The 26816-nt window shown below is 37.8% G+C and overlaps 1 protein-coding gene across 3 annotated transcripts in view; it reads left to right on the top strand.

The window, feature by feature from the left end:
* The window catches only part of MAP3K4 (mitogen-activated protein kinase kinase kinase 4), a 74130-nt gene that overhangs the window by 46566 nt on the left and 748 nt on the right, over positions 1-26816 (top strand). Inside the window, exons 12-26 of one of the 3 annotated variants that reach the window (XM_050709475.1) lie at positions 199-360; positions 1367-1500; positions 3319-3397; positions 5790-5856; positions 6627-6723; positions 7625-7741; positions 11237-11337; positions 12813-12893; positions 14359-14550; positions 15234-15304; positions 17476-17592; positions 18941-19100; positions 25057-25179; positions 25740-25846; positions 26040-26219. In XM_050709475.1, coding sequence (XP_050565432.1) covers positions 199-360; positions 1367-1500; positions 3319-3397; positions 5790-5856; positions 6627-6723; positions 7625-7741; positions 11237-11337; positions 12813-12893; positions 14359-14550; positions 15234-15304; positions 17476-17592; positions 18941-19100; positions 25057-25179; positions 25740-25846; positions 26040-26219 — 1788 coding nt within the window. Of the gene's footprint in view, positions 1-198; positions 361-1366; positions 1501-3318; positions 3398-5789; positions 5869-6626; positions 6724-7624; positions 7742-11236; positions 11338-12812; positions 12894-14358; positions 14551-15233; positions 15305-17475; positions 17593-18940; positions 19101-25056; positions 25180-25739; positions 25847-26039; positions 26220-26816 lie in introns of all 3 variants that reach the window. The other 2 variants (XM_035538309.2, XM_035538308.2) reach the window with 2 other exon arrangements.

Below are 26816 nucleotides of genomic sequence, written 5' to 3' on the forward strand. Positions count from 1 at the left end.
CGATATGACTTCCTTCGCGCAAGTGCTGGAAAGTATTTGTTTTTTTTCTGGGACTGAAGGAATTGTGATGACATTAAAATGCGCTTACATGCGCTTAATTACATAATGTAATTATCAGATTCATGTTTGCCTCAATCCTATTCAGATATAGAATATAAATAATAACTTGATGTCCCCCCATCCCTTTTTGTTGTTTAGAATGATGCATTGCAGCTATGCAATAAGATAAGCAGTGCCATTGACAGAGTTGATCATATGTTCACATCTGAGTTCGATGCTGAAGTTGATGAATCTGAATCTGCCACTTTGCAGCAGTACTACCGGGAAGCCATGATTCAGGGTTATAATTTTGGGTTTGAGGTAAGGAAACAAAAAGTTAATGAAAATATTATTTGTTTTGTGGATTTGTAAGGGAACCCAGTTGAAGTTTCTGTCTTTGCAGTGGTGCAAATAAGGTAATTAACTCTGTGGAAATAGGAAGAATTCTAGCAGAACATTTTAAAAATACGAGTTGTGAGAGAAATGTTGTGTGAAAAAGATTGTAGAGGAAGAGATCTATTATGTTCAGACTCCAATTAGCAGTCTGAAACTGTAAAAAAAGCTTTAAGAACTTGCTAAATTCAAGTGTAAGTCTTGCAGGCTCTGCTACCTGTCTACATTTTAGTTGAAATTAGAAGTATCCTTAGGTATTGAATGTCATTGTGTAACTCATCTTCTTGCTGTTTCTCAATTTACAGTAGTATATAACTTTAATTAGAGCCTTTCTTTCAAAGTTTATGGTGGTTCTTTGATGCAGTGAATATAGGTTTTGAGTGTCTTCCCTACAGTGCTGATGAGAAAATGTCATGTTCAGCTGCATTTAGTATAATGTTTCATTACTTGATTCCTGTGACCTTTGCAAGGTTTTGTTTGTGGTTTTATTTTGGAGATTGTATAGTACACTAACATACTAATACGGATAGTCTTAAAAACAGCTGTTTTTTTTGTGTTCCCCTAGCTTGCTTGAAATATAACGAAAAATAAACACCACTATGAGTTCAATCTCTGATTATGGAACAAAATACGCATGTGGGATGTTTCTTAAATGCTGTGTAACCTGTTTAACATAAGCATATGCCCATATGCATACAACAATTACAATATGGCTCAAGTGCTACTTCTCACTATAACACATTTTGTATCATATACTTTCGCATTTCTTTCTATACATATGCTACTGTTTGCATAAAATTACTTTGTTTAAGAAGAGGATGTAATCGTTATCATACTGCAGTTTTGTTAGCCTGAAAATATTCCAGTGGATATTGCAAATGGTACTTTTAATCTTGCTATTATTATGTGAAAAGTAATCTTTAATTTCATACAGTACCATAAAGAAGTTGTTCGTCTGATGTCTGGAGAATTCAGGCAGAAAATTGGAGACAAGTATATCAGCTTTGCCAGAAAATGGATGAATTACGTGCTAACAAAATGTGAGAGCGGCCGAGGCACTCGACCCAGGTAACAGCGAACTTGTTAATGCCATAGTAGTTTGTGTTACTTCTAAATGCTGTACTGGACTTCTCATGCTGTGAACAGTGCTTAATTGTTTAGAAGTAGTTCTTTGAAACTATTGCTGCTTCTGTCTCTTGAGTTTTGAAAGTGATTTGAACTGTAAATTCATAAAGCCAAATGAACCCCGCAGCTGCTTTGCAGAGTCTTCTGCTGAACATCTTGCCTCATGTTAGCTGACAAAAGATGGCAAGAAAAAGTGGAGGTCGTTGGACTCAAACAATTCAGAGACTAGATAAGGGTCATTAGCTCAGGACAAAAGTAGTATGTGACCAGGAGTCATTAAAGAGGGCTGAATATGCAACAGTCATTCTCTGAGTATTGCAGAGAGAAAGGAGTGTTGTGCTGGTTGCAGAAACGATGCCTATACAGAAACCTTAGCCTCCTGTATGCATCCTTTCTATTAGTCTTTTCTGAAAGTATGGCACACAGATGAGGAAGAATTGTTTCCACTCTGGTGAAAATTCTCCAGATTTATGATTGCGTGTAAATAATGGAATTCAGCCTTTGTATTTGTGGATGGTTTTTGTTGCAGTCTGAAGTACTTACGTTTGCAAATAACTCCTTTTCCCTGGTTTATTTCAAAGCCTCTTTTTTAATTTATATATAACCTCACTTCAGGAAATGAAGAAGTTGAAAAGCGGTACTTTCTGCTTTGAATGGCATGAAACTGTAGTTAGTTTTGTAACTAGAACTACATTATAAATATCAGAATATATGTTTTCTGAGTCTGTTGAGAGTGTTGTTGGGCCCAGTGGTCTCTCAAATTGTGCTTAGTCAGTGCTAGGATACTAATGGGAAACTCTATTGCTGGACACTAATGGGGAGGAAAAAAAAAGAGAATTTACATTATTTTGAGGATGGAAACAGAGAGACTGGGATAATGGCCCAAGAAAAATGATACCATAGCTTGATTTATTTAGGTGGTTTTGCAGTATTTTGAAGCTGGTATGTCAGAACTTTTATGGATTCCGTTGCATTATAAAATAGATGCCTTATATTGACCTGTGTTAGCAGATCACAACACATCATTGATGTTTTTTTTTTCCCCTTAAAGAATAGGGCTGATCAATCTTTCTTGGAGGTTGTTTGTTTTGTTTGCGGAAAGAAGAGGAGGAAAGAGTGGGTAGTCTGAAGCATGTGTGGATAGACTAGTTATCCTGGTGTGATGATTTACTTGCATTTTGTAGCTTGCAGCTGCTAATTTTAGTAGGTCTAAAAGGAAACAGTATTGGCGGATAGGGGGAGGTGGCTAAAGACACATCTCATTCTAGCCAAGTTACTTATTTGTTCTGCTTTACCAGTCTAGGCTCTGAAAACACAGATGCCCAATTCTTGCTGATCAGATGCTTATGAAATCATTAGTACTCTTTTCATCTTGTTTCACAAATGAGAATTTAGGCAGGGAACATTGTGGTTTGGCTTGTTACTCTAAAACTTATTATGAGTGAATTGATGATACTGTTCCTGAAGATAGTACATACATCAGTATTCAGGAGCATGTTCTACTTGCTTTATTTGACAGTGTCCTTGCTAAAATCATGTTTTATCTGCATATAACTCAGCAAATATTAAAGCAAGTTAAATACATTGCCTTTTATATATTAATCCATTTTCTTAACAAAGATTTTTTTCATACTTGCAGGAGGAAAAATAAGTAACTGTCATTCAGTATTCTTTGATGTTGAAATTCTTATGGTGGCTTTAGTCAAGGAGTACCTAATTTTCTTTCTTTTTCTTTTTTTTTTTTTCTTTTCTTTGAGATAGGTGGGCAACTCAAGGTTTTGATTTTCTTCAAGCCATTGAACCGGCATTTATTTCAGCTCTCCCAGAAGATGACTTCTTGGTACGGAAAAAGTTATTCTCTTTGTTGTTTCTTTCTAAGTACATGTGAAGCTATCAGTATCTCTTGTCGGGGGTATCTTTTATAAAGCCGTGTCTGACTACAGATGCTGTTCTGAAACAGTTGCTGTTGCGTACAACTGATGATGATGATATTTCTTCAGTTTATAAAAATTATGAATAGAGTATGCTTATGACCACTAGTGTTAGTGTTTTCAAATTGCTGACAGTTTGCTTGCACTGTCTTGGGAGGCAATTCCCAATTTCTCATGGGAAATTTGATAGCAGCATTACTGCATAGTTAAAATCTGCTTTTGTCATAATAAACTTCTGAATATGAGCTCCTGAGTCTCAGTTAGCATCCAAAGTTCACTTATGGTACGAATCCAAAAAAAAAAAAAAAGTACAAAAAGCATATTTTCAAATTGTACCAACATGAAACACACTTTAAAGCATCTCTCTTTTGTTTTTGCTGTAAAAAATAGTAGAATACAGTTGTTTTTTTCTGTGCTCTGCCTTACCCTTTCTCCTGTGGAAATAAAATCCTGAGAATTTATTTCTCTGATCTTGATACAGTACTACAGAGAAGTGAGAATACAGTTGCCACAAAGTAGCAGAATACAAGTGCCAGTGCCTCTAATTTTTATTAATTTCAAGACTTGCTATGAAATGCCTATCACATTAGTCTTGGTTAATACAGAAACTGTATAGTTTTATTTCTTTCTACATATATTTTTGTCAAAAGCTCTCAAGTAAGTTATGTTTTCATTTTGTGTTTATGTTCTTGTGAAAGGGTTGTCTTCCTAAATGACAAGGTTAAGGTTGTGTTGTTAAGACACTAACACTGTAGTTTCAGGAAGTAGCCCCATAGCTTTACTTATCTGATCTGACAGTTTCTAAAATACCTGCTATTTTGTAGAGTGGTATGTGTAAATTTTAGTGATGCTGTCTTGCTAGATGTCTCTTCAGTATTTATGGGGAAGCTTCAAAGGAGGACAGAAGCTCAAAAAATCTGATGTGGCCTTTGACATTAACTGGTAATTTTGTCCATAAATGGAATTGATACCTTCTTGTGACCATGAAGGAGCGTTAACAGTTGATCACACGAGTTAGTTTGTTGACTGATAACTATCTTAACGCTTCCTCAAATAGTATGTCTTTATGACAGTTTTCACATGCACAAAGAAGACAATTCAGAGCCAACATTACTTAAGATAGATTAAAGTTAGACTTTGAACAAGTGAGAGAGAAAAGGAGGAAATTAAAATCTTAACTGCGTTTCTGAACCTTTGCTTTCTTAAAGAGGATTTCAGTTTTGGAGAGCATCACTCTAAGCTCCTGTGGTAATATAATCTGACTCCTGTATAACAGCAAGCCACAGCATTTCACCTGGAAATGCCTATGTCAGTCCTAATCTCTTATTTAAATAATACCCGATGTCATTAAAAAAAATGACAGTCTGTATTTAAAGCTCTAGATTTGAAGCTGAGATAGATTTGAGCTCAGTCTAGGTTGATATGATATGCCAATCACAGTGTAAACACTTTTTTATTTTGTTGTTCTCAATTTAATCATTATTTTTCAGTTGGTCTAGCTTCTAGTTCCAAGTCTTCATTAAGTTTTTGAATTTTTTCTGGAAGAAATTTTGACTAGTCTGAATGACTGGTATATATAAGTGGCTTTCATAGCAACTGTACCTAACAACATAATTTTATTTCATTATTGTGAAGACATATTTTATCCCTGGTGTGCTAACAAGTAAATTGAACCAGAACAAGATTTAATAACTTGTCTGAGATTATAAACACAGTAGATAGTACACCTCATAATCAATCCCAGATTGCCTGAGCCCAAGTTCAGTGGTCTAACTATTAAGCATCTTTTCCTGAAAGTTTTACTATGCAGTGCTTCATATTATGCTTACAGATTTTCATCCTGTGGTTCAGGCTGTCGTACTCTCACCCATGTTTTTCGGCTGTTTCTTCTTGGGAAGCGCAGTTAGGGAAAGGGGGGAGGGCAGCAGAGGTTGTTACAACTTTTTTTTTTCCCAGCAAGTTTGATTTTTAATTTTATTAACAATGGATAATTTTAAATTCCACTGGCTTTATATTATAATTTTTTAATGATATGTCATTGTTCAGTTCTCATGGTTACTTAATTTTTACAAGGTCAACAGGCAAGGCAAAAATAAGACTTTCTAGCTTAAAAAAAAAAAAGTTGTCAAAACCCTAGCATGGATTCAAAAATTTAAATTGGTAGATTGGGAGACAGGGTGTGCGGTTTTTGCGATATTACATATTTAACCAGTGTTATTTTATTACTGTGAGCTTTACCATATAGTTATGAACTCTCTTGTAAAGTAAAATATCACAACCTTTTCTGTTTGTCTTTTCTAGAGCTTGCAGGCTCTGATGAATGAGTGCATTGGGCATGTTATTGGAAAACCTCACAGTCCAGTTACAGGTTTGTACCTTGGTAAGGCAGAAGTTACTGGCATTGGCTCTGAAGTTTTGCTGCTATTTTTGTATAATTTTGATTGTAAGTTCATTTTAAAAAGCATAACAAATATTTTTAAGGTTTTCATGATTGTTAATGGGAAACCATGATTGCCTGAGTAAAGTTTAAATAGATGGTAGTTTTACTAAAGAAATTAAAAAGCTTTACAGATGCTTTTGGGTCATTTTGTTCTTGAATCCCTTTTTACCACTTCCTTGCATACTGTCATGGGGGAGACATTAGTATGGGTAAAACTGTCATATGTGTTTTTTACCCAACTCATTTTGCTTTCTATTGCTGCCTGAGAAACCTAACTCTAATGCAAAAGGAACATAATACTGCTGTTTGCTTGTTATTATTTGGTTTGTTAATATTTATTTTGCAATAAGATAATAAATCATCTTTAAGCTGTGAAGTTGTAATAACGAAGACGTAGTTTTAGCGAAGTAAGTATACATCTTCTAATTGCTGTTTTTTTATTCTCTTTAGAATCTTAATTATTTTATAGATGAGAGTTACATGATACAATAGCATGATTAATATTTATATATAATAGCTTTCTTTAACATTTAAATAATTAGAGGTTTTTCTTAAAGGATAATAAAATTTGTGCAGGTTTATACTTAATTTGGTAAAATAGCAGTTTGTTTTAATTTTGTGTCTTGAAATGCCCTTAGCAGAGTTTTTTCTGACATCTGAGTAAAAGTCTTACCTTTTTTTTTTTTTTATGTTTGCAGCTATTCATCGAAACAGCCCCCGTCCTGTAAAAGTACCTCGATGCCATAGTGATCCACCAAACCCTCATCTTATCATCCCCACTCCTGAAGGCTTCAGGTATTAGTCCAGATTTCTAAACTGTTTTTATCCTCTCCTGGTTATGCTCACTGTTAGTGAGTGGAACACCATTCTTTTTTCCTCTTGGAGGCAAAACAGCTAGAAAAAAATAACGTGAATTTTATAAATGTGCTTTTAAAGACAATACAGTTCCCTTCTCTTCCTCACCCTCTCCTCTTTTATTTTACAGTTTTTATTGGTGCATGATTCCCAGCTTTTAAGTCACTCATACGCCCTTTGTCTTTCCTGAAAACTATGTTAAAGTGTAACAAATTTTGATTTAGTGAAAACTGCTCATTAGCAAGACATATTTTTTCTTTCTTCTCTTTGAATCTTTGTGCACATGGCTGGGACAGTGGTTTCTGTAGCCTAGCTTTAGGTAAGACGCAAAAATACAGCATTCCAGAATATGGTGGCATTTCTGCATCACTATCAATATGCTGTGAAGAAATTTAAAAGCAAAGGATGTGTTTGCTTCCCTTTGGATGAGTTGTTAAAATAATTAATGCAAATAATAAAAAATAGTTATAAAATTTCAAAACATACCTTGCCGTGCATCTTTTTACACAGAGGGTCTTATTTTTCAAGAAGAGCAGAGAGCAGTACAGTCAGACTATACACTGGACTTTCTTTTTTTTTGAAAGTTGCTTAGCTGTTGGCAGAAATTGGCACTAATCTAAAGATTTTGAGGTTTTTATTTATGATTATTCTTGTATATATTGACAGCTCCTGAAGCTTCTGAGACACAGAATTATTTTGCAGAAAAGTCTTTGTGTACTTGAAAGACTTAAAATTGCACCTTAGTGTGCAAGCTTCAAAATTTTATTTTTAAACAAAACTTTCATCTCCATTCATTATTATTTTTTTGAACTGTTTCCTGAGGTTTTTCTTCTTGCCACAGCACACGGAGTGTCCCTTGTGATGCACGGAACCATTGCAGCGTTACTGTCAGTCGCCCCGCTCCCGTCGGTAGCGACTCAGCTCAACCCAAATCTGTCAGCATTGCAAATGATACCAGGTAGCTTCACTCCATGACGTAGCAGTCTCATTCTCCTTACATCATCCGTACAAATGTTTCCGCCTACTTGCATTCCAGTAGATCATTTGCACCATGCTTTTTCTTCCCATCATGTATTCCACTGGCTCCTTCATTCATGTTCGGCTTGAGCAAAATCTTACATCTTAGAAATAGATGGTTAGACCACTCTCAGAATTAAAATGTATAAACGACATGGTAGTTTAAGCATGTGGTTCTGATGTTTTGAGTCAGTAGATAACATATTTGCTCAATAAAAATGTCCATGAAACTAACATAAGACAGTCCGTTCCTTGGTAATTAGCTTTGATAACTAATACTTGGCACTAAGTTGACTCATATACAGATAAGCCTAAGATGTGGGGTGGGATTTTTTTGTGGGTTTTGGTGTTTTTGTTAGATAACAGTTTTGGCGTTGTTATCGTTTGTCATAAATATTTTGAAGCATATGGTGGAAACAGAGGATTAGATAAATAAGATTTCAGGAGTATATTTCATTTGACGAATAAGATTTTCAAGTGCTGCCCTTACCAGATGGACAACAGAAGCACATGTTAAGGTGTTCAAGAGGGAAGTAAATTTCATCTTTGTATATAATAACCTTCATGCAAGTCTTTTAAGTTTATTTTTATGGTAAGATGCAACTTCCATCCCACAGTAGCTGCTAGACGTACAGCTTCTGAGTCCAGGACTTTTTTATTGAAAATATGTCCTGAATTTTTGTCATTCAATCTATGTGTTTTTATACTTCATGCTTCCATTTTAAGCCCCCTGTTAAAAAAGACAAAAGTAGGCAGTAATCTGCAGCACTGTTTACTTGAAAAGCCACTTTCAAGTAAGTTAAATTCTAGAGAATTTTCACTGGGAGATTCTGGCAGCTTTATATGCTGACAGAGTAATGATTAACGTTTTTATGATTTTGAAAAACCAAATGCAGAACATGTTTATTTGATTATGTTTTTACTTTACACAACGAATGCAGGGGATTTTTGAGTATGTACAGCACTTAGATCCAAAGTGTTTCCTTGCTTGAAGTTAATTTTAAAGGAGAGAAAGGAGGCAATTTCTTTTATATTTGTAGTCTTTGTGGTGATTTTATACCAAATGCAACTATCAGGCTTATAATTTGACATACCTGAATACAGAGGTATAGTCTTTTAATGGTTTCTGTTACGTGCATCTTATGCAAATTTCGGCTGAGTGTAAAGGTTAGCATTTTGACAGTTTCTTTTAGTTCTAGAAGACAGTCATTCTGAAGAAAAGAAATGAGAATTCTAGTTCTTAATTGCAATTAAATACATAGTACTTTTATGGATTGTAATAGGAAAGTTGATGTGAATGCAGGGTTTTAGTCTAACAGGCCTAGGCCTGTCTATCAAAGACTGGTATTTTTCTTAGACCTCTTTGATGGCTTTAGTAAAATATCCAATGACTTTTTTTTTCACACATTACCTGGATTTTTAAGTAGTATTGCTTTAACCACTTGCACTACATAGTTTTTTGTTTTTTTTTTTTTGGTTGGTTGGCTTTTTTTTTTAAGAGGATGGCCAATGTACTATATCTATAGCAAGTTTCTGCTGTTAATATAGTCAAAAGAAAGTAGCAAACCTTAACACATTGCAGTCCTAATTACAGATTTCATTTATTTGTGCTCCAAAAGAAAAGTGGAATTTGTTGGGTCAAGGAAGTGTTATTTGGCTCTGAATGTAAGAGGTGTGGGGTTCAGAAACTCATTAGACATTTAGGAAATGATTATAAGCATTAAATATCTATAAAAGGTTGAATGTAGGAACTTGGTAAATCAGTTGCACTAGGCGGTGCATAGTGCACAAATGCCACCATAGTTCTATAGAAGTATTTTCTGAAAAAATAAAAGTTTAATAAAACTGGAAAATAAAATCCAAAGCAGCAAAATTACTTATTTACATTGAGCTTTTTGATGGTTATAAATTTATGCTATGTTAATACTAGCGACCTATATAAATATTTCATTTTTTATCTAGTTGAGGTTATTATTCATCATTTTATATTTATCCAGGGTCAGAGCAGAAATTTAGCAAGTCTCCTTCTCCTTTACTCTGTTTCTTTGCCAAATAGCATGCAGACAATCTTTATGGACATAGGCAATAAAAAAAGATATGGGTGGCTAAGATGGGATCGAAATGGATTTTAGACAACTAGATTCAGAGTTACAATACTTAGGCTTTTCTGTTCAGTTACTACATCATTCTAGAGGCATCTGTTTTCACTAGGTGCTTTTGAACTCTTCGTGCATCTAGAATTTTTGCTCTGTATCTCCTTAGTATAATTTCAGCCTTCTTGCTAATTAAAAACTCAACTTTGCCTGAGGAGCATCAAGATTTTTCACTAGTTCAGTTCCTTCTCAAACATAAAAGGTCTAGCTGACAGTTGCAGGGAGTGAAAAGCAAACATCATAGGGAGAATATTCACATGGGAATAGGATGTCCTGGGCTTGGGCTTCTGTTTTCAAGGTGTTTTATTATTATTATTGTTATTGTTTTTCTTTTACCAATCACAAAAACACCTTTAGGTGTAGGGAAGCGTTTTGCGTGCACTGTTTGTGATCCCGAGTATCTGTCATCTTTTTTTGTAGTTTTTAAATACCAGTGAAGGGTTTAGTGACTTTCCCCATTTTCCAGTAGTGTTTAGCTCATACCTCTAAAACATTTGGAGGTGTTAGTCACAGCTCTTCCCCACCATGCTTTAAGAAATGAAAGGGAGCCTTGTGCAAAAGGGACTTAGTGCAGAAAGACATTTGTGAGGGATTTATGGCTGTAAAACCTGGGTGGCTTGATCAGTGTCTTGGTAGCTGGAAAAAGGTGCCTGAAGACTTAAAGGTTTAAGACTCATTTCTCTCACTGCTGTTTCCCTTTCTGTTCAGCATGCACATTCATCTGGATCTTATTCTGAGTCATCTAATTGTACTCTGCTTTCTGGAGAAGGTAGGGCCTGGGCTACTACTAGGAGCACAAACAATCAAGCTGCTGTCATTTAACACTGTACTTCTTCCTGTCTGCTGAGCTGTGGCTCTTCCTAGTATTTTTGACTTAGTGACTATTGGTTGTGACTTTGTACTTGCCATGCACTAGAAGCATATGAATTCAGTTAGCACCCTTCATCTGATAACGTGCCGCAAGTTATCACCAAGCTGAATCACTTCTGATTTTGTATCCAATCCTGGCACCAGCCACGTCCTGCAGCAGCTAGCTGCAGCTAGATGGACATATCTTTTTCATAGATAGGGTGACATAGCTAAAATTATGTAAGAAGTCTTCATTTGGGGAAAAAATTGTTTATGAGGGGTTTTCAGTTTGCCTCTCAGCATCAGTTTTTCTTTCATGTTCCTTTCATGGTTCATGTCCTAGACTTCACAGTTTTTCAAACTGCAGTTAAATTGTCATTGGTAATTATTTAGTGCAATGCTAAGTTAATTAGTGCAATGGCTCTATTTAACAGGGGTTCCAGTGTCCCTGAAAATGATCGACTGGCTTCAATAGCAGCTGAGTTGCAGTTCAGATCCCTTAGTCGTCACTCCAGTCCCACTGAAGAGCGAGAAGGTGATTGTCACAATGTTAGATTGTGATCTGGATATGCTGATGATTTTTGTCATTAACATATTTATCTGTTACCAGTTCTTACCCTTTCCATTTTTTTTCACCTCTCCCATTTAAACATATTAGATTTCTAACTTTCAGACTTACTTTTTTCAGAGTAAGTTCTTCTGTTTTCAGACATATCCACTATTCTCTTGCCTTCCATATTGTTTCTGAATTGTAACTGAAGAAATTTCCTGGTGTCTTACTAAGTCACATTATTCAAAGCTAAATAAGTACCATGATTGCTGATTTATATATCCCATTAGATAGTAAATTTCTAAGTGTTGTTAATGAGGTATTAATTGGACCCATCAGGACAGTGAAAAGTTCCCTGTCCAATTCTTCCACTACCACTGCAGTATTCATGTTACAGATGCTTGCTGCTATTTGAATCCAGGAAGAAAGGTCAGGGTGGGTGACTTTGTCCCGATCAAGTCTCCTTCTTCAGGTTTACTCAATCCTTGTATGTATGGTATTTATTACAATAAATACCTTGAAACAGGGTCACGTACCTTGATTACAGAATCACAGACTGGCTGAGGTTGGCAGGAACCTCTGGAGGTCATCTGGTCCAACCTCCCTGCTCAAGCAAGGCCACCTAAAGCAGGTTACCCAGGACCGTGTCCACGTGGCTTTTGAAGATCTCCAAGGAGGAGACCCCACAACCTCTCTGGGCAACCTGTGCCACCTGCCCAGTACAGAAATGCTTCCTGATGTTCAGAGGGGACCTCCTGTGTTCCAGGTTGTGCCAGTTGCCTCTTGTCTTGTCCCTGGGCTCCACTGAAAAGAGCCTGGCTCCACCTATTTCGCACCCTCCCTTCAGTTATTTTTACATATCGATAAGATCCCCACAAGCCTCCTCTTCTAAGATGGTGTGTTCTGTGCAAATTAGAAAGAAGTATGGAATCGCAAACAAAACAGAGTGATACTGTGGTCATTCTGCAAAATGAAGCAGATTTCTACAAACATATGTCTTAGAAACGTATACTAGGAGGCGTGTTTTGTTTTGTTTTAAGATGTTGAAAATATTGTTTGTCACATACTTAATCCTTTTTTAATGTATATGTATGAACAAGAAACTGGCTTAGATTGGAATGAGACAGGTCTTTTTCCAAGGCAACTTAGAAGTTTGCTTTCCTACTGACCTGTATCCCACATTTGATTCTGAGTGCCCTGACTTGAAGTGCGTCCACAGGTGTGGAAGGAGATATTTCTTGGTATATAAATTAAATCCTATTTTAGAATAGCATTCATAATCTATTTTCTAAAGAGAAGTCATTTTTAAATTCAAGACCGTATATTGCTATGTGGTTGCCTTACATACTTGTAGGGTGTATTAGTGCTGGTATGTAAGATCTCAGCTTCTGCTGAATATAGTTGCATAATCTTTAATATGAGATAAAGCAACTTTTATGCTAAAAGTACTATTTCTACAGAACCATCATATCCAAAAGGAGATTCTATTGGCTCATCCCGGCGGAGTTGGGAGCTCAGAACTTTAATCAACCAGACCAAAGGTAGGCCACTATAATTTGGCGTTTCTTAAACTAGCGCTGTATTAAAAGACTGAATCTTAATGCTGATTGGAAAAGGTTTCACAGCTTTGTTTTTAGAAAGGGGAAATAAAAATCTGCTTGCAGATAGGAGATACTGCTAGCAAAATCACAGTGTGCGCCATCTGATGTGGGAGTAATTAAACTTCATAATTTTTTTTCTATTCAAGTCACCTAAAGATGTGAGTAGTGTTGTCCTACCATTGCAAAATGCAAACAGTTATTGGTATAGGACTTGCAGAAGTTTCCTGTCCTGGTTGTGTGACTGTAGGAAGCACTTCCTAAGATTTCTCCTCCATATGGGGGTTTTCTTGTTTTGGGTGATCCTACACCATTTCCCAAATTCAAGGCTCTTATGGGCCCCTCGCCTCTGTCCTGCTGCTTATTTTCACGAAACATAAAGTGACTTGATTACTTCTGAGACTCCTATATTGTATGTGCAGATATATACACAACTTATGTGCATATATTATGGCAAGCTAGAACCTCATGAAACATTATAAAAAAGTTTTCTTTCACATAAAAAGTTGATCTCTCAGTGATGTGACTCAGGATGTGAACTCACTCAATGATGTGACTCACAATGATGAGAACACAGGAAAAACTTCTGAAATCTAGAAGGCTTATTGTTTGTTTGGAGCATAAATACTGAAGAAATTGAGTTTGTTTAATCTGGAAGGAAAAGATGAATTAGGGACAAACAACATTTCTAAAAGACTGCTGCAAAGGGGACTGCTCTTACTATCCACTGTGAATAAGACAAGGATTAAAAACTGCTGGGAGGCAGATTTAGTGTAGATGAAGTGATATTAATTATAGGCAGTAGAATATATCATTTGGGGGTATTTCACTGTCTCCACATTTCAGAGGCTGTTAGAAGAAGGTTAAACTACTGTCTCTCAAGAGTGACAGATGTGTAATTTTGATTCTTTACAAGGAGGGGATAAGTTAATGCTTTCCTGAAATTTCTGCTAGCCTCACTGACAAGGATTCAGTTCCATGATTACACTTTAAAGCTGGAGTTATGTAATACCTTGAATCTTTGAAATAAGAGAAATTTACAATTCTAGAGAGTAAAAACTTAACTGCCCTTCTGTCCTTGGTAACTCCTAATGGCTCTGACATATTTCCACTATCTATCTGTGATTAATTACAGGTCAAATATGAAAAAAAAAATCAGTGTTTTTCATACATTTGATTTCCTTGAATCAATTAAGAGATGAGTAGAAAAGTACCAGGATTCTCATTTTCCTTTAGTTTCATATGTGATTGCTAAAATGTTGTATTCTTTTGCTACGTCTTAAATTTGACTCACAAAATAGTTGTCGTCTAAGTCAAGTCACTTGATGTGATATCAAAAGGTAACAAAATCAAATATACAAACAGAATATTTCTCAATCAAGGAAATTGTTCATCACTCTTCTTTTAGACACTGTTTCAAAGCAAGCACCAATTGAAGCTGTTCAAAAGTCTGTTCAGTTGTTTGAAGAAAGGAGATACAGGGAGATGAGGAGGAAGAACATCATTGGCCAAGTTTGTGACACACCAAAATCATACGATAATGTCATGCATGTAGGTTTGAGAAAAGTGACTTTCAAGTGGCAGAGAGGAAACAAAATCGGTAAGTTTGTTGCACATTCATTTATAAGGCTAAGGTACCAAGATTATTTTTGAAGGAAATCTAAGACTATATTTTGAAATCTTGCATCTTTGTGTAGGTAATACCAGCTTTACTGAAATCAGGATGTTGAAATACAAAATACAGTGGCAGCTAGGATGTCCTTCATGTAGAACTTAGTGAAGTTTTCATTGGTCAAGTAATAAGAAACAAAGGAGTAAAAGATTTGGTTAGGATGATTACTTGTGTATGATCCTGCAATTCCTCTGCATGTTCAACCCTAGAAAAGGTTTGATGAGTTCTGCTCTTGAAAGAACCACAGATGTGAATGGAAATGAGCACAAACTTTGGGATTTGTTTTATTCACCAGTGATGTTGTTGCTTCCCACATATGACTATTATTTCCTCTCTGGTTCAGGGTTTGTGGGAAAATCCTCATACTCATGAGGATTTTTCTTTCAGATTAACCTGTTAAGTTTACTGGAGTGAAAACATGATGCTGAATTCAGGACTATAAATGTTTTATTAGGTGTTACAGGTTAAAAGGTACTTGACATTTTAAATGAAAATACACCTAAATAAAGTTGGCAAGGTGAGCTTTCAGTGATGTGTCTATTTACTGTGGTTGATGTATGTGTCACTTATTGAATGTGGGGTAATTAATTTTTCTTATTTTACCTCTGCAGGTGAAGGCCAATACGGGAAGGTCTATACCTGTATCAGTGTTGACACTGGAGAGCTGATGGCCATGAAAGAAGTGAGTATTTACTGTACAAGAATCACTGCTGCCCTTGCTTTTTTTCCAAACCACATGTACAGGAGTTGCTGGGCATTAAGGTTTTCTGAACATTGTTGTTAGCTAGCTCAAAAGGAATGGGAAGACAAATTGTTTCTTCATGTAGACACAACTGCTAATTATCACTTGTTCTTCCTCAAGTTGCTCAAGCTTTTTTTTACAGTTTAAAAGCTTCAACTTAAAAGTATGTAAAATGGATACTGGGTAATCTCACAAGGATGTTGAATGGATACTTGCTTAATATGTGTGAACTCCCATGAAGAGATCTTAAATTATTTTAGAGTTTTCTGATTAGAAAAATGGTACACAAATTGTTTTACTTTACAGTATTTCATCTCACATTTAATTCTCTTTTTCCTCATTTTTTAGAGAAAAAGATAGGAAGTGTCACATCAGATTTTTTTCAGCCTCTGTAGTTTAAGTGAGCTAGGCTGAGTCACAAAACTGTTGACTAACCTGGTGGGTACAGAAAACCTAATTTTCTGTGTAGAAATGAGTAAAGCTGTGTAGGTGTAGAGATCCTTTTTTCCCTACAACACCTTGGTTTTTAAAATATTTGTACTGTTTAATTTTACTGCATTTCCACATCTTACAACGAGGATCATCAAGCGTTCATAACAGTTACCGTGTCAGCAGTTTGATGCGAGAGCAGTTACATTTTTATGAGGTAGTTCCTCCACATACATAATATGTATATGAGCTCACAAAAGTATGGAAAAGCAAGCCTGGGATTGTACTTAACTTCTTGTCCAGTAGTCATTCACTGACTAACTAATACCAACACTCAAAAGTGTTTTTCCAGCTGCTGCCAAAGTAACATTTTCTGCATTATTTGTAGCTCTCTGTGTCTGGAATTCAAAGTTGCTTTCTAGATGCAGGTGCTTTTTGCAGATTAGCATGTGTGTGCTCTCATTAGGGGGATTTTAGAAGCTGAAGGAAGTTAAATGGACCTCGCTTGACAGACACTTCCTTAGTAGGCTAATACCCAGTATGCTGTAGTACTTTTAAACTTGCTGTAAGTATTCTACCAAGAAACACTTTTTTGCCCCCATTGTGGGCTTAAATGCAAAGTGCAACTTCCAAGAAAAAGCTCTTCTGGGTTTCCTTAGGAGCATCTCAGGAGAAGGTTTTTTGTTTGTTTTTAAACTGGTTGAAAACATTGCATTTCCCCATCTTCTGAGATTTCTTCAAGACTCCACTGTCTTAACCACAGTGTCGTGAATGTTTCTAAAATGGTAGTGGAAAAGGTTTACTACAAATATAGTGCAACAGTAGTGCAACTTTGGAGCGTTATGAAATACGTAAAATACTTTAATGTCAGTGGTCACTTTTTTTTATAACCTCCATGTATTTAATTTTATCACCGTTTGAGTACAAATGATATACTGGAATTGTTGTACAGAACAAAACAATCAAACATCCTCGCAAAAAAAAAAAAAAAGGTAAAATATATGCATTTATTTCTCTAGCAGTTGTCCTGTACTCAATGAAATTTCTGCTTTCTACCAGAATAGTAAAATAACATACCCCATAAGTTAGTGAGCATTTTGCTTATCTTTGTGTGAACAGAAGCCTTAAATCAGTTTTCCAGAAGATTGCTATTTTTTTTCCTCCAAGAAAAACCCATCACAGCATATTGTAGGAGAACTAATGAAAACATCTTCCTTTAATCAAAACCTCCTTGATCATATGTTTGCAAAGAAACCCCTCAAAGAAAACCCCTTAGTCTCCTCTGATGAAATACCTGACAATTAGTCTTTCTTGAATGACAGCTCTCATTCATGTTGTTTTCAGATCCTCCTGTATTGCATCTACCTACCACATACAAGCTAGAAGGCAAGCTCCAAAGAGATACATATATATGTGTCCACACCTGTAATATTTAAGTAATAGTATTTTCCCCTTAACAAGTTTATAAATCATCACGTGTATGTAATTTTCCAAAAACGATTTGGGGTTCTTTTTTGTTTAGGTTGGGAGTGAAGGGGTGGAATTTTGTAACTTTTTGTGTGATGATACTGTTTTCAAAAAAAAAAAAAAAGTTTTAGCTGCTTTCTTATTATTTTTGTTGTTGTTGTTACTTAGCAATTTGAAACTTAATAACAGCCAAATAATGAAAATTTTTCTTGTAGATAAGATTTCAACCTAATGATCACAAAACCATCAAGGAAACAGCTGATGAACTGAAGATTTTTGAAGGCATCAAACACCCTAATCTGGTTCGGTATTTTGGCGTGGAGCTCCATCGGGTAAGCAAACATTACTTACTGGGAGGTTGTGTCTAGGGTTGGGAGAGAATTCTAAGGAGCTTTGGATCATTGGAGGTTTTACTTCAGAACACTCTCGTTCAACTTAATTGTCTGGATATCTCTTTGAATTACAAGAAGTCTTCTTTCCTATCAATGTTGAGATCTCTCTAAAACACAGTTTGCAGAAATTTGTTGAAATTGGTACATAAACAGAGAAGGCTTACAGTAAGTGAATAGAGTGAGTAATGCTGGAGCTATTGTGTGCTGCAACTCTGTCTGACTGCTCCAAATGCAAAGATGTTGTACTTTTTGATAACTTTTGTATGCAGATTAAGACTAGACAGCCTGTCTAAAACTCTTCACTGTTAGCAGCAAAGTTTTCTTGCTTGAGCAGCAGAACTAACGAAGCCTGGTTGTCTTACAGAGTTGGATCCCACAGTTGTGTGCTGAGATACCTGACTTTCTCTTACTCTCTGATCTCCATATACCCTCCCCTCCCCAGTCCCCTCAAGACTCAGGTCCTTCCTGTATCTCTCTACCTGTTCCCTGGGAGGAAACAGGATGCTGGGTATCTAGCTGGAATGTGGTGTGTGCTCTTGACTGACTTGATCAGTATAAATGTGTTGATTCGCTTACCCTTTGCTATTTTGGAAGGGGACAAAGGCTGCTTTCTGTCTGCATTTCTTTACTCGGGGACACAACTTTGGGTGTCTGTGCCACTGGGTCATTGGTTTCTCAGGCTAGTTCTAAAAGTTCAGTGTCTGCCATCTTTTGTATTAAATCTGGCTGCAATTGGCTGAAACTTCCAAAATGGGCTTGGAGAGGGAGAAAGAAAGGGAACAAGAACCAAAGTTTTCCTTGAAGTGAGTTAGAGTTGGCATGCTTGTCTGAGGCACAGACAACAAAAAAACTTGCCTTCCCTAAGCAATTAACATGTGATAGTGCAGGAACTGGGAAAGGGGAGGGGGGGAGGATCTCTTTTTAACTTCTTGCTAAATATGCAAAGCCTCTTTTAGTATTTCTGCTTAATGTACATAGAAGATTTCCCAAGTGCTGTTTGGTAGATTCCAAAGTAACATATATAATACCACCAAACACTGTAATTTGCATATAAAGGATACAGATGTGAAAGAGATTTTCCATAGCTGTGCAATACAATATTAGGATGAAGTATGCTTAAGAGAATAGAGCTCTGAAGAGATGCTTAATTAGAGATCCATGGTAGAAGGTACCTCCACTAGAACTTGCTCTTTCACAAACAGTGAAAGATGGAAGAAAAACTTTGTCCTAATTCAGTGTTTAAAAAAAAAATTAAAACCAATGAAATCCGGTTTGGTTCCCACAACAGGAAGAAATGTACATCTTCATGGAGTACTGTGATGAGGGCACTCTGGAGGAAGTGTCAAAACTGGGCCTTCAGGAGCATGTCATTAGGCTCTACTCAAAGCAAATCACGATTGCTATCAATGTACTACATGAACATGGTATTGTTCATCGAGACATTAAAGGTAACGTTAACCAAAAAGGTAATGTTGTTGTTTCAGTGCTGTAGATGAGGGTGTGGGGTAGGGATGGGGGACGTTTTTCAGATTAAGCACACATTATCTATACAACAGTTGAGTATAAAATCTTTCACACATTTTTCGATTTTCAGTTTACAAGTTGTCAGCTAGTTAAACGTTCCTTTTTAAGTGCAGAACATAAAAATGTTCACAGATGGCATTGCAAACTCATAAATTGTGCCCATGATTTATATAGCTCTTGTAGAGGTTGTCAGGATTGTTGTGGGGGTTCATCCAAACTCAAATTTTGGTCCTTGTATTTCTAGCACTAATACTGAGCTATGTAATACTGTTTTTCTCATCTGTGCAAGAAGCAATGGCGTTTTCTGGGAGCTGACAGGCAGTGTACTGTGCTAGAGTGGTTCAGCAGAACTTCTCCTTGTGATTCCCATTTTGCGGAAGAGTTTTAGGCTTTCAGACAAATGTTTGATTAAGCGTAGTAATAAAAGTCTTGGTAAAAGGAGTTAAGTAGATATGGGAAAACTCTTACCAGTGTTCTGTTTTTTTTGCCATACATTTATCTACTCATGCCTGGCTCTCAGCTTTTGCTTACAAAATGAGCAAACTGGAACAACAATAACTGAAGGGTGGTTGGTTTTGGCATTTGCTTAAGGCACACGGTGTCAGTCTGCATTTCACATTCATTTTTCTTTTCCTGCACCTACCAAGAACATCCTCCATGTCTAGTTATCTTGGTTGTTGTTTTTTTTTTCTTTTTTTTTTTTTTAATCTGACATATTTTGCTCACCTATGGCAGAAACGTAACAGATGGTAGGGGAAACAATGCACACTATGCCCCACTCATTTTATGCTCATTTTATGACCAGGCAGTGCAACCCAACGATGCTGGGTTTCTATGTCCCTCTTGCTCACAGGGTTTTGAATCATCGCAGCAGTGTAGGAGGTTCCCAGTTGCTCTTGGTCCTTTGGCCTCGTGCTTCTCATTTGGGAAAAGAACTATCTACGATCCAGAGGCCTCCCACCCAGGTAGGCCACTCTTGAGTCAGTTTTGGCTTTTTTTTTCCTAGAAAACACTTTCCCTCACTCCCGTTGCCCAGCAGTCTTGCCTTTTCTGGTTCTCCTTCCTGACCAAAGGTTTCTCTCCAGTTGTGGATTTCCCTCCGTGCTTTTCACAGTGCCTTCCTTGCCCTTTACTCGATCATTCCATATCCAGGTTCTGCTTAGCTGGATTGCACTCTCCTGGAAGCTCGTGATCAAAATCCAAGGCTGACTGATAGGGATTTCTTTTGTGCTGCTCCATGTCATTGCTGATTTCTGGATATGTTTCTGAATAGGTCTTCCTCTCATCAGAGAAGTGCACAGAGGAGCTGTTTAACAGAACTGTAATGCTGTGTTATCTGAGGGCATTTCTGTCACAACAGGTTCCTCATACCAAATGTTGGGGTATTCCTTGGGAGTAATAACAGCTACAGACAGGGGTAACTGCAGACACATCTGTGTATACACCTTCCTTAAACTTAATGACAGAATTTGAAGACAGACTGCGGAGAGGGTGTTTTTGTAAAGGATGCCTGATGTTACATTGCATGTCTCTTGCTCCCTGTCTCTTTTTATGCTAAGATTGAATCCCCAAGTTCTCAGGCTAACAGCAGTAAAGAAAACTCTGTTTTTACTTTTAGCATAATGCTAGATTTTCTCTTACATAGTCAAGTGCTCTTATTTTTCTGATAGGGGAGAATGACGAAATGTCATTCAGACTGTGTTAAAACTGCTTTTCTATGGGAATCTCACTGACAGATCACACTAGATCTCTCATGGCCAGTTTGCCAAAAGTCACTGTGGATCTGTTTCTTTCAGCATCAGATAACCAACCAATTCTTAAGAGTAATTGTTTATATCTGTATCCTACAGTTGGCATGTGCAAGTACCTTGTGCTCAAAAATTAGGTCATTTCGTTAGTAGCACCCACAGGTGCCACCATTGTCCTGGTGCGGTTGTGGCATCCAGTTCTGCAAGTGTAAAAGTTGTAGCAAGACACAGCTGCTGGGAATCCTTCTCCAACCTGTGGTTGCAAGAGAAAGCTAAGAGTAGCATTGGTTGCAGTTGACTGCACTGCTTTTAGTTGGCCTGCATCCATGTATAAAGTAGCTGGTGGAGTATGTAGCAGGCGATCAAGTCTTTTTTGGATACCTTTTTTTAAAAATTCTCTATCCTGCCTACTGTGTTTTAACCCCTGTGGCTAAGACCAGATTCCTCAGTTACGATGACTTCTCTTTTTGCAAGAAAGCTGTTTGCTGAATAATGGAGAAGGATGAAATATTTAATGCTGAAGAGAACCTCAGGACATCTCTGGTTGAGCACTCTGCTCAAAGCAGGGCCAAGCTCAATATCAGATCCAATGTCCAGTTAGATCAGACTGCTCAGGACCTTGTCTATCTGAGTTATGCATATCTCCAGGGATGGAGATTCCCTCTTCCCTGGGTCCCTCTGCTGTTCCCATTGTGAAAAACTTTTTCCTGATACCTCCCTGGAATTTGCAAGCATTGCTGCTATTTGTGTCCATTGCCCCGTATCCTTTCAGTGTGTGCCTCTGAGGAAAATTCTGTTTCCATCTTCATGATACAGTTACACAGTCGAAAACAGCAATAACCCCCCCCCAGCTTCCTCTTCTTCAAGCTAAACAACCCCACCTCTCAGCCCCTCTTTGTGCATCCCATGTAGCAGCCCTCTGACCATCTTGATGACCTTGGGCTGGGCTTGCTGCATTATACCGTCTGTCTTGTACTGGGTAGCCCCAAAACAATACAGATCACTCCAAGTGTGGTCTCAAAAGTGCTGAATTGAGAAAAATTAATCACTAAGGTCACGCCTGGTGCTTTCTCTTTGGGAGAGCAGGGCATATTATTGAAGAGTGCATTTGGCCCAAACCAAGTTGTTTCTTCAATGAATTTGGCTGTTGGGCTGCTTAAGTACTGAGGAGTGGCTACGAGCTGCCCCTGTTTGTGGAACTGTGCCACATTCATCGTGGGGATTTTGGTTCTGCTCCTTGGACTCCCAGTACTGAGAGCAGCATTTCTGGAATGTCACACTAGTGTCAGTTTTCACTGGGGTTAGCATGGGGCTGTCTTGGCACACAGATACTGTGCACTAAACTTGAGTTTAAACACTTTGGGTCATAGCTGCTGTTCTCTCTAGCAAGAGTACCATTTCTGGTATTTGCTCTGTGTTTGCAGTCTGCCCAAAAGGTCTTGTGGTGTAAATGGCAGCAGTATTTTGCTACCTCTTGCCCTCTACCAAGTACATCCCATAGGGCTACTTTCAATACCGAATGTGGAGGAAAGAAGACACCGATCGGGGGTGCTGTGCCTTTTTGTTGTTTTAGCCATGGTCTCTGGTTTTATTTCTCTTATTAACCATGCAGATATGGTAGGAATTTTGTTATGTTTCCAATCACACTAACTGTCAAGGCTAAAAAGGATCGTGCATCCTCAAAGTACTGTTCTTCTCTTTCCCTTTCTCTTACCCAGGTCCTGCTGGATTCTGTGGAATTTCCTTCTAATAGGGAGACCCTTTCTAAAAACTCCTGGTAGAGCTTGGTCTTGTTCTCTAAAACATAGGCAAATGGCTTACAAAACAGAGGCTCCAGCAGACAACACATCAGTGGAAGCCTCATTCAGCTGATGGAAAATGTCAGCAATACATCTTCAAGTTCTGGCTCTTTCTTTCTGGTGAAAGTTTGAAATTTAGGTTCATTACTTCACTGCATTTGACAGTTCGGGGTGTTCGCAGAAGAATTCACAAGAGCTTTCACAGTAAACTTTATGCTAAAAATTGTCATTACCTTTTTTTTCTTCTTTGTAGGAGGACAGATTTGGACTGAAAGGCCTTACAAGTTGGTTCTAAACTGCATTAAGTCAAGTTATCACAATAATTTTAGATTCAGTCAGAAAAAAAGATCTTCACTTTAGCTCTGGCCCTTTCTACCCACTTCAGTAGCTTCAGAAGCTACTCTGTAGTCTTTCGTGAAATTTGCAGGCAACTTGCTTTCTTGGGGAACCAGAACCTAAGTTTCCAAAACCATCCTTGTAAAATATTTGCTAGTGATGCCTGTTTTTCCTATGCTCTTTGGGGCTAAGTGTACCCATTTGCTATATGTTAAGTAATTGCTTGAAAAATCATCCAAAAAAGACAAGCTGTGGGCAGTTGTTTGAAGGAAAAAGCTGCTGGTACCTATAAATGTCAGTCATCTATTGCAGTGCTTATATTTAGTGTCCCATTGAGCTGCCTTCTTGTACTGCTTTAGTGTGATGGCAGATTGTTTTATTCAAGGAGCTGACGGATCGTCTATGTGTGTGTTACACACGTAGATTGCAGGGTCCAGGTTGACTCTGGAAATCCATGTCCCTGGCTGGGTTCTGTGGTTTTCCAGCAGAAAGAATTCTGATCTTGAGAATGCCAGGACTGGAAAATGTGCAGACACAATGTCTAGAAGAGTTGTATTTACTGAAAGTTAATTCTCCTTTCAGAACTTGTAAAAGGCTTACAGTAACCAAAGGTTGGAGTTTATTTCTGTTAATGATTTCTCTCCTCCCTTTAGCGCAGTTATGTGTAACACCTCTCGGACTACATACATTTTGCTTCTGTTATCAAGCATTCTCATAGCTGAAAGGGAAGTCCTTTGAGAACTGGGTAGTTTTGGCATCATTGACCTGCACTGCCTTCTTTGACTTGAGCTTTTTGAGGACTCTATTTTCTGTAAATATCTTGGAGGTGCCCAGCCAAGCTAACTGGAAAAAGTCATTAATTAAGAGAACATAATAGAAAGGAGGAACAGCCAACAATTCCTGCACTGACCCATGTTAAAGGTGGAACAAAAGTGAGAAACTTCTTTTGAAAGGTTACATTCAAATGAGGCATTTTTTTAAAGAATCTTTTATGTGACATGGGAAAATGCTGTGTGTAACGAAGTCCTCGCGTTTGCCTACTTGCAGAGTAAGCAGGCAGTTTTGTTCTGTGCATACCATTCATCCTTGTGTAAGAGAAATCACAGCTCAAGCTGCATCTCTGCCAGGTGACTTGTAACCTACTGGTGGTCTCATTGCAACACTTGCAGAACCCAGGATTTGGCCTGACCTGTACAGTGAGCTCCTTCTGCTCTGTTTTCTGTTGCCTGTGTTTTGGCGGGATGTTGAACGAAAGAAGACCACTGGTTATCAAAACTGCTTGGCTTATTTTGCAGTGTTGTGCAGAGCCAGTAACTTAAAGCCTGCTGCAGGTTTCCCTTGGAGAATTTTTTCTGGTGCAAGCTGGCAGTGTAGCCAGATACTGTAACGGTAGCCCTCCTCCAGAAATTATTCTGGAAGTAGAGCAAAATAGGAGTGGGCATTTGATGGGATATGTAATAAACAAATGCTATAAGCTTAGCTTTTAAGTGCTGTAATGACCCAGCTGTATTGTATCACCTGTCTTGACCCAGCAGAACTGAAAAGATGCATACTGGGAGGTTCGCATCAATAGCCTCTGCCACAAAGCTCCTTAAGGACACATGTTTTTTTGCAGTGCAACACTCACAGGGATAAACACTGGAATTCATAAATTTCTGGAGGAGTTTTCTCATAATGAGCATATGTGAAAAGCTGATGAGTTTGCCTGCTGTGGTGCTTTGTGCTTTGAACATTTCTTGTTGTCATCTTCCAGTATGTTTAGCGTTAACTGAAACCCATCAAAATCCAGTTGTCTAATGGTAACATACCCTTTGGGGAACATCTCTAATGGTGTCATATTCCACACTTAATCCACAGGTAAAGATACAAGTGTGAACTCAGCTATTACCTACTGTGTAACTTCCAGTACTGTATCATGTTGAGAAGTCCTCATGCCTTAATGCCTGTCCTCAAGCATTGGTTTAACGAGCGTTACTGTTTTTCTTTGTGTTTCCTAGGAGCCAACATCTTTCTTACCTCATCTGGACTGATTAAACTAGGAGACTTTGGCTGCTCAGTGAAACTGAAGAACAACACCCAGACAATGCCTGGAGAAGTGAACAGCACTTTGGGTACTGCAGGTGAGGAAGCATGTGCTAGGCAGAAACTTGTCAAATTGCCATACGAGAAAATACCTCTGTCAAAAGTCTGGACTGGTAAAACAACGTGGTTCAGGGAAACCTCATTTTACTTTGGCTGGTTAGATGTGCTTTACATCCAGAAGGCAAAAAAAAAAATCAGTGAATGTTGCAACTGGAAAATGTTACTTGTCTGGTTAACTATAAAGCTTCTGGATCTTTTGTTTTCTGGGGTTTTGCCTTTCTCTATAGCCTTAGTGAAACAGTACTGTTCTTACTGAACACCTGGTTAATCTATTGTTTTAAAAAAGGAAAATAAGTGAAAGCACATACTGCACCGGAACTTCACCATTTTTCAAACCGAACAAGTTACACTGCAAATGTGTCAAAGAACAAGAAGCCAAAGCCAGACAGAACTTAGCAAGAAAACCTAAGTGGTAATTCACTACAGATGTATTAAATACAGTTGTATTAAGTGATTAACTGGGCAAACCAAATGCTTTTAAGTATATACTGTTCTTTCTGCTGTATGAACTAATGACATTGTATGTGTTGTTTCAAAGCATACATGGCTCCAGAAGTAATCACTAGAGCTAAAGGAGAAGGGCATGGACGTGCAGCGGACATCTGGAGCCTGGGCTGTGTTGTTATAGAGATGGTCACTGGCAAGGTAGGTGTTCCATCTGCTGAATGAATACAAAATGTCCTCGTCAGTTTCTCCAAAAGTTGTGGTTTCATTCCTAGCAGTAAGTCCACAAGTATCAGGGTGGCTTTTAAATTCCTGGGGTACAGAAATATATGCTGTGTTGCACAGCGAGTTACTCACTAAACCTTGCACTTAGCAATTCTGTTTCCTGTTACAGAGGCCTTGGCACGAATATGAGCACAACTTCCAGATCATGTACAGAGTGGGGATGGGTCATAAACCTCCTATTCCTGACAAAGTGAGTCCAGAAGGGAAAGACTTCCTTTGTCACTGCCTGGAAAGTGACCCAAAGATGAGGTGGACAGCCAGCCAGCTCCTCGACCATCCTTTTGTCAAGGTTTGTCTCACGGCTTTGGCTGCAAAGACTGGAGGTGGGAATCAAACAGCCGTAATTGGCTTTGCCATATGCAGCTGTGCCACAGGGCTTTTTATCGTGGGGGGAGGTTGATGTACGGTGATGCTGTACAGAAGGTAAGGTTTGGAAATTTTGAAGAGGCACACGCATTGTTGCTTGCAAACGTTTGGCTAAAAGAACCTGGTGTGCACCATGCAATAGACTTACACAGCTGTTGTAAATGCGTTATCTTTATATTAAAGACTTGTCAAACTCCATCTCAATGGTAGCTAATTGCATCTGAAGGGCCACGTACGTGCCTAAAACTTATACTCTGTAATGCAGATAGTGGTCCCCTCCATAAAAAAGATTAAACAAGCACATCCTTTACCATCCTTCCATACACGGTTTTACTTTTCTTCCTTTTTTTTCAGTAAAGTTCACACTGTTATCAACTGTTTATCTAGCACTTGGCGTTACTGTAACAAGTTGCAGTTCTTGCATGAATTTTAGTTTAATTCTTAGTTGTGAATATTTGCTTATTCTTAAGCAACAAATTTAGGTGTAGCAGTAACTGTAGCTAAATCCCATCCACCACAG

This window comes from Cygnus atratus, chromosome 3, assembly GCF_013377495.2.
Source record: "Cygnus atratus isolate AKBS03 ecotype Queensland, Australia chromosome 3, CAtr_DNAZoo_HiC_assembly, whole genome shotgun sequence".
Lineage (NCBI taxonomy): Eukaryota > Metazoa > Chordata > Aves > Anseriformes > Anatidae > Cygnus > Cygnus atratus.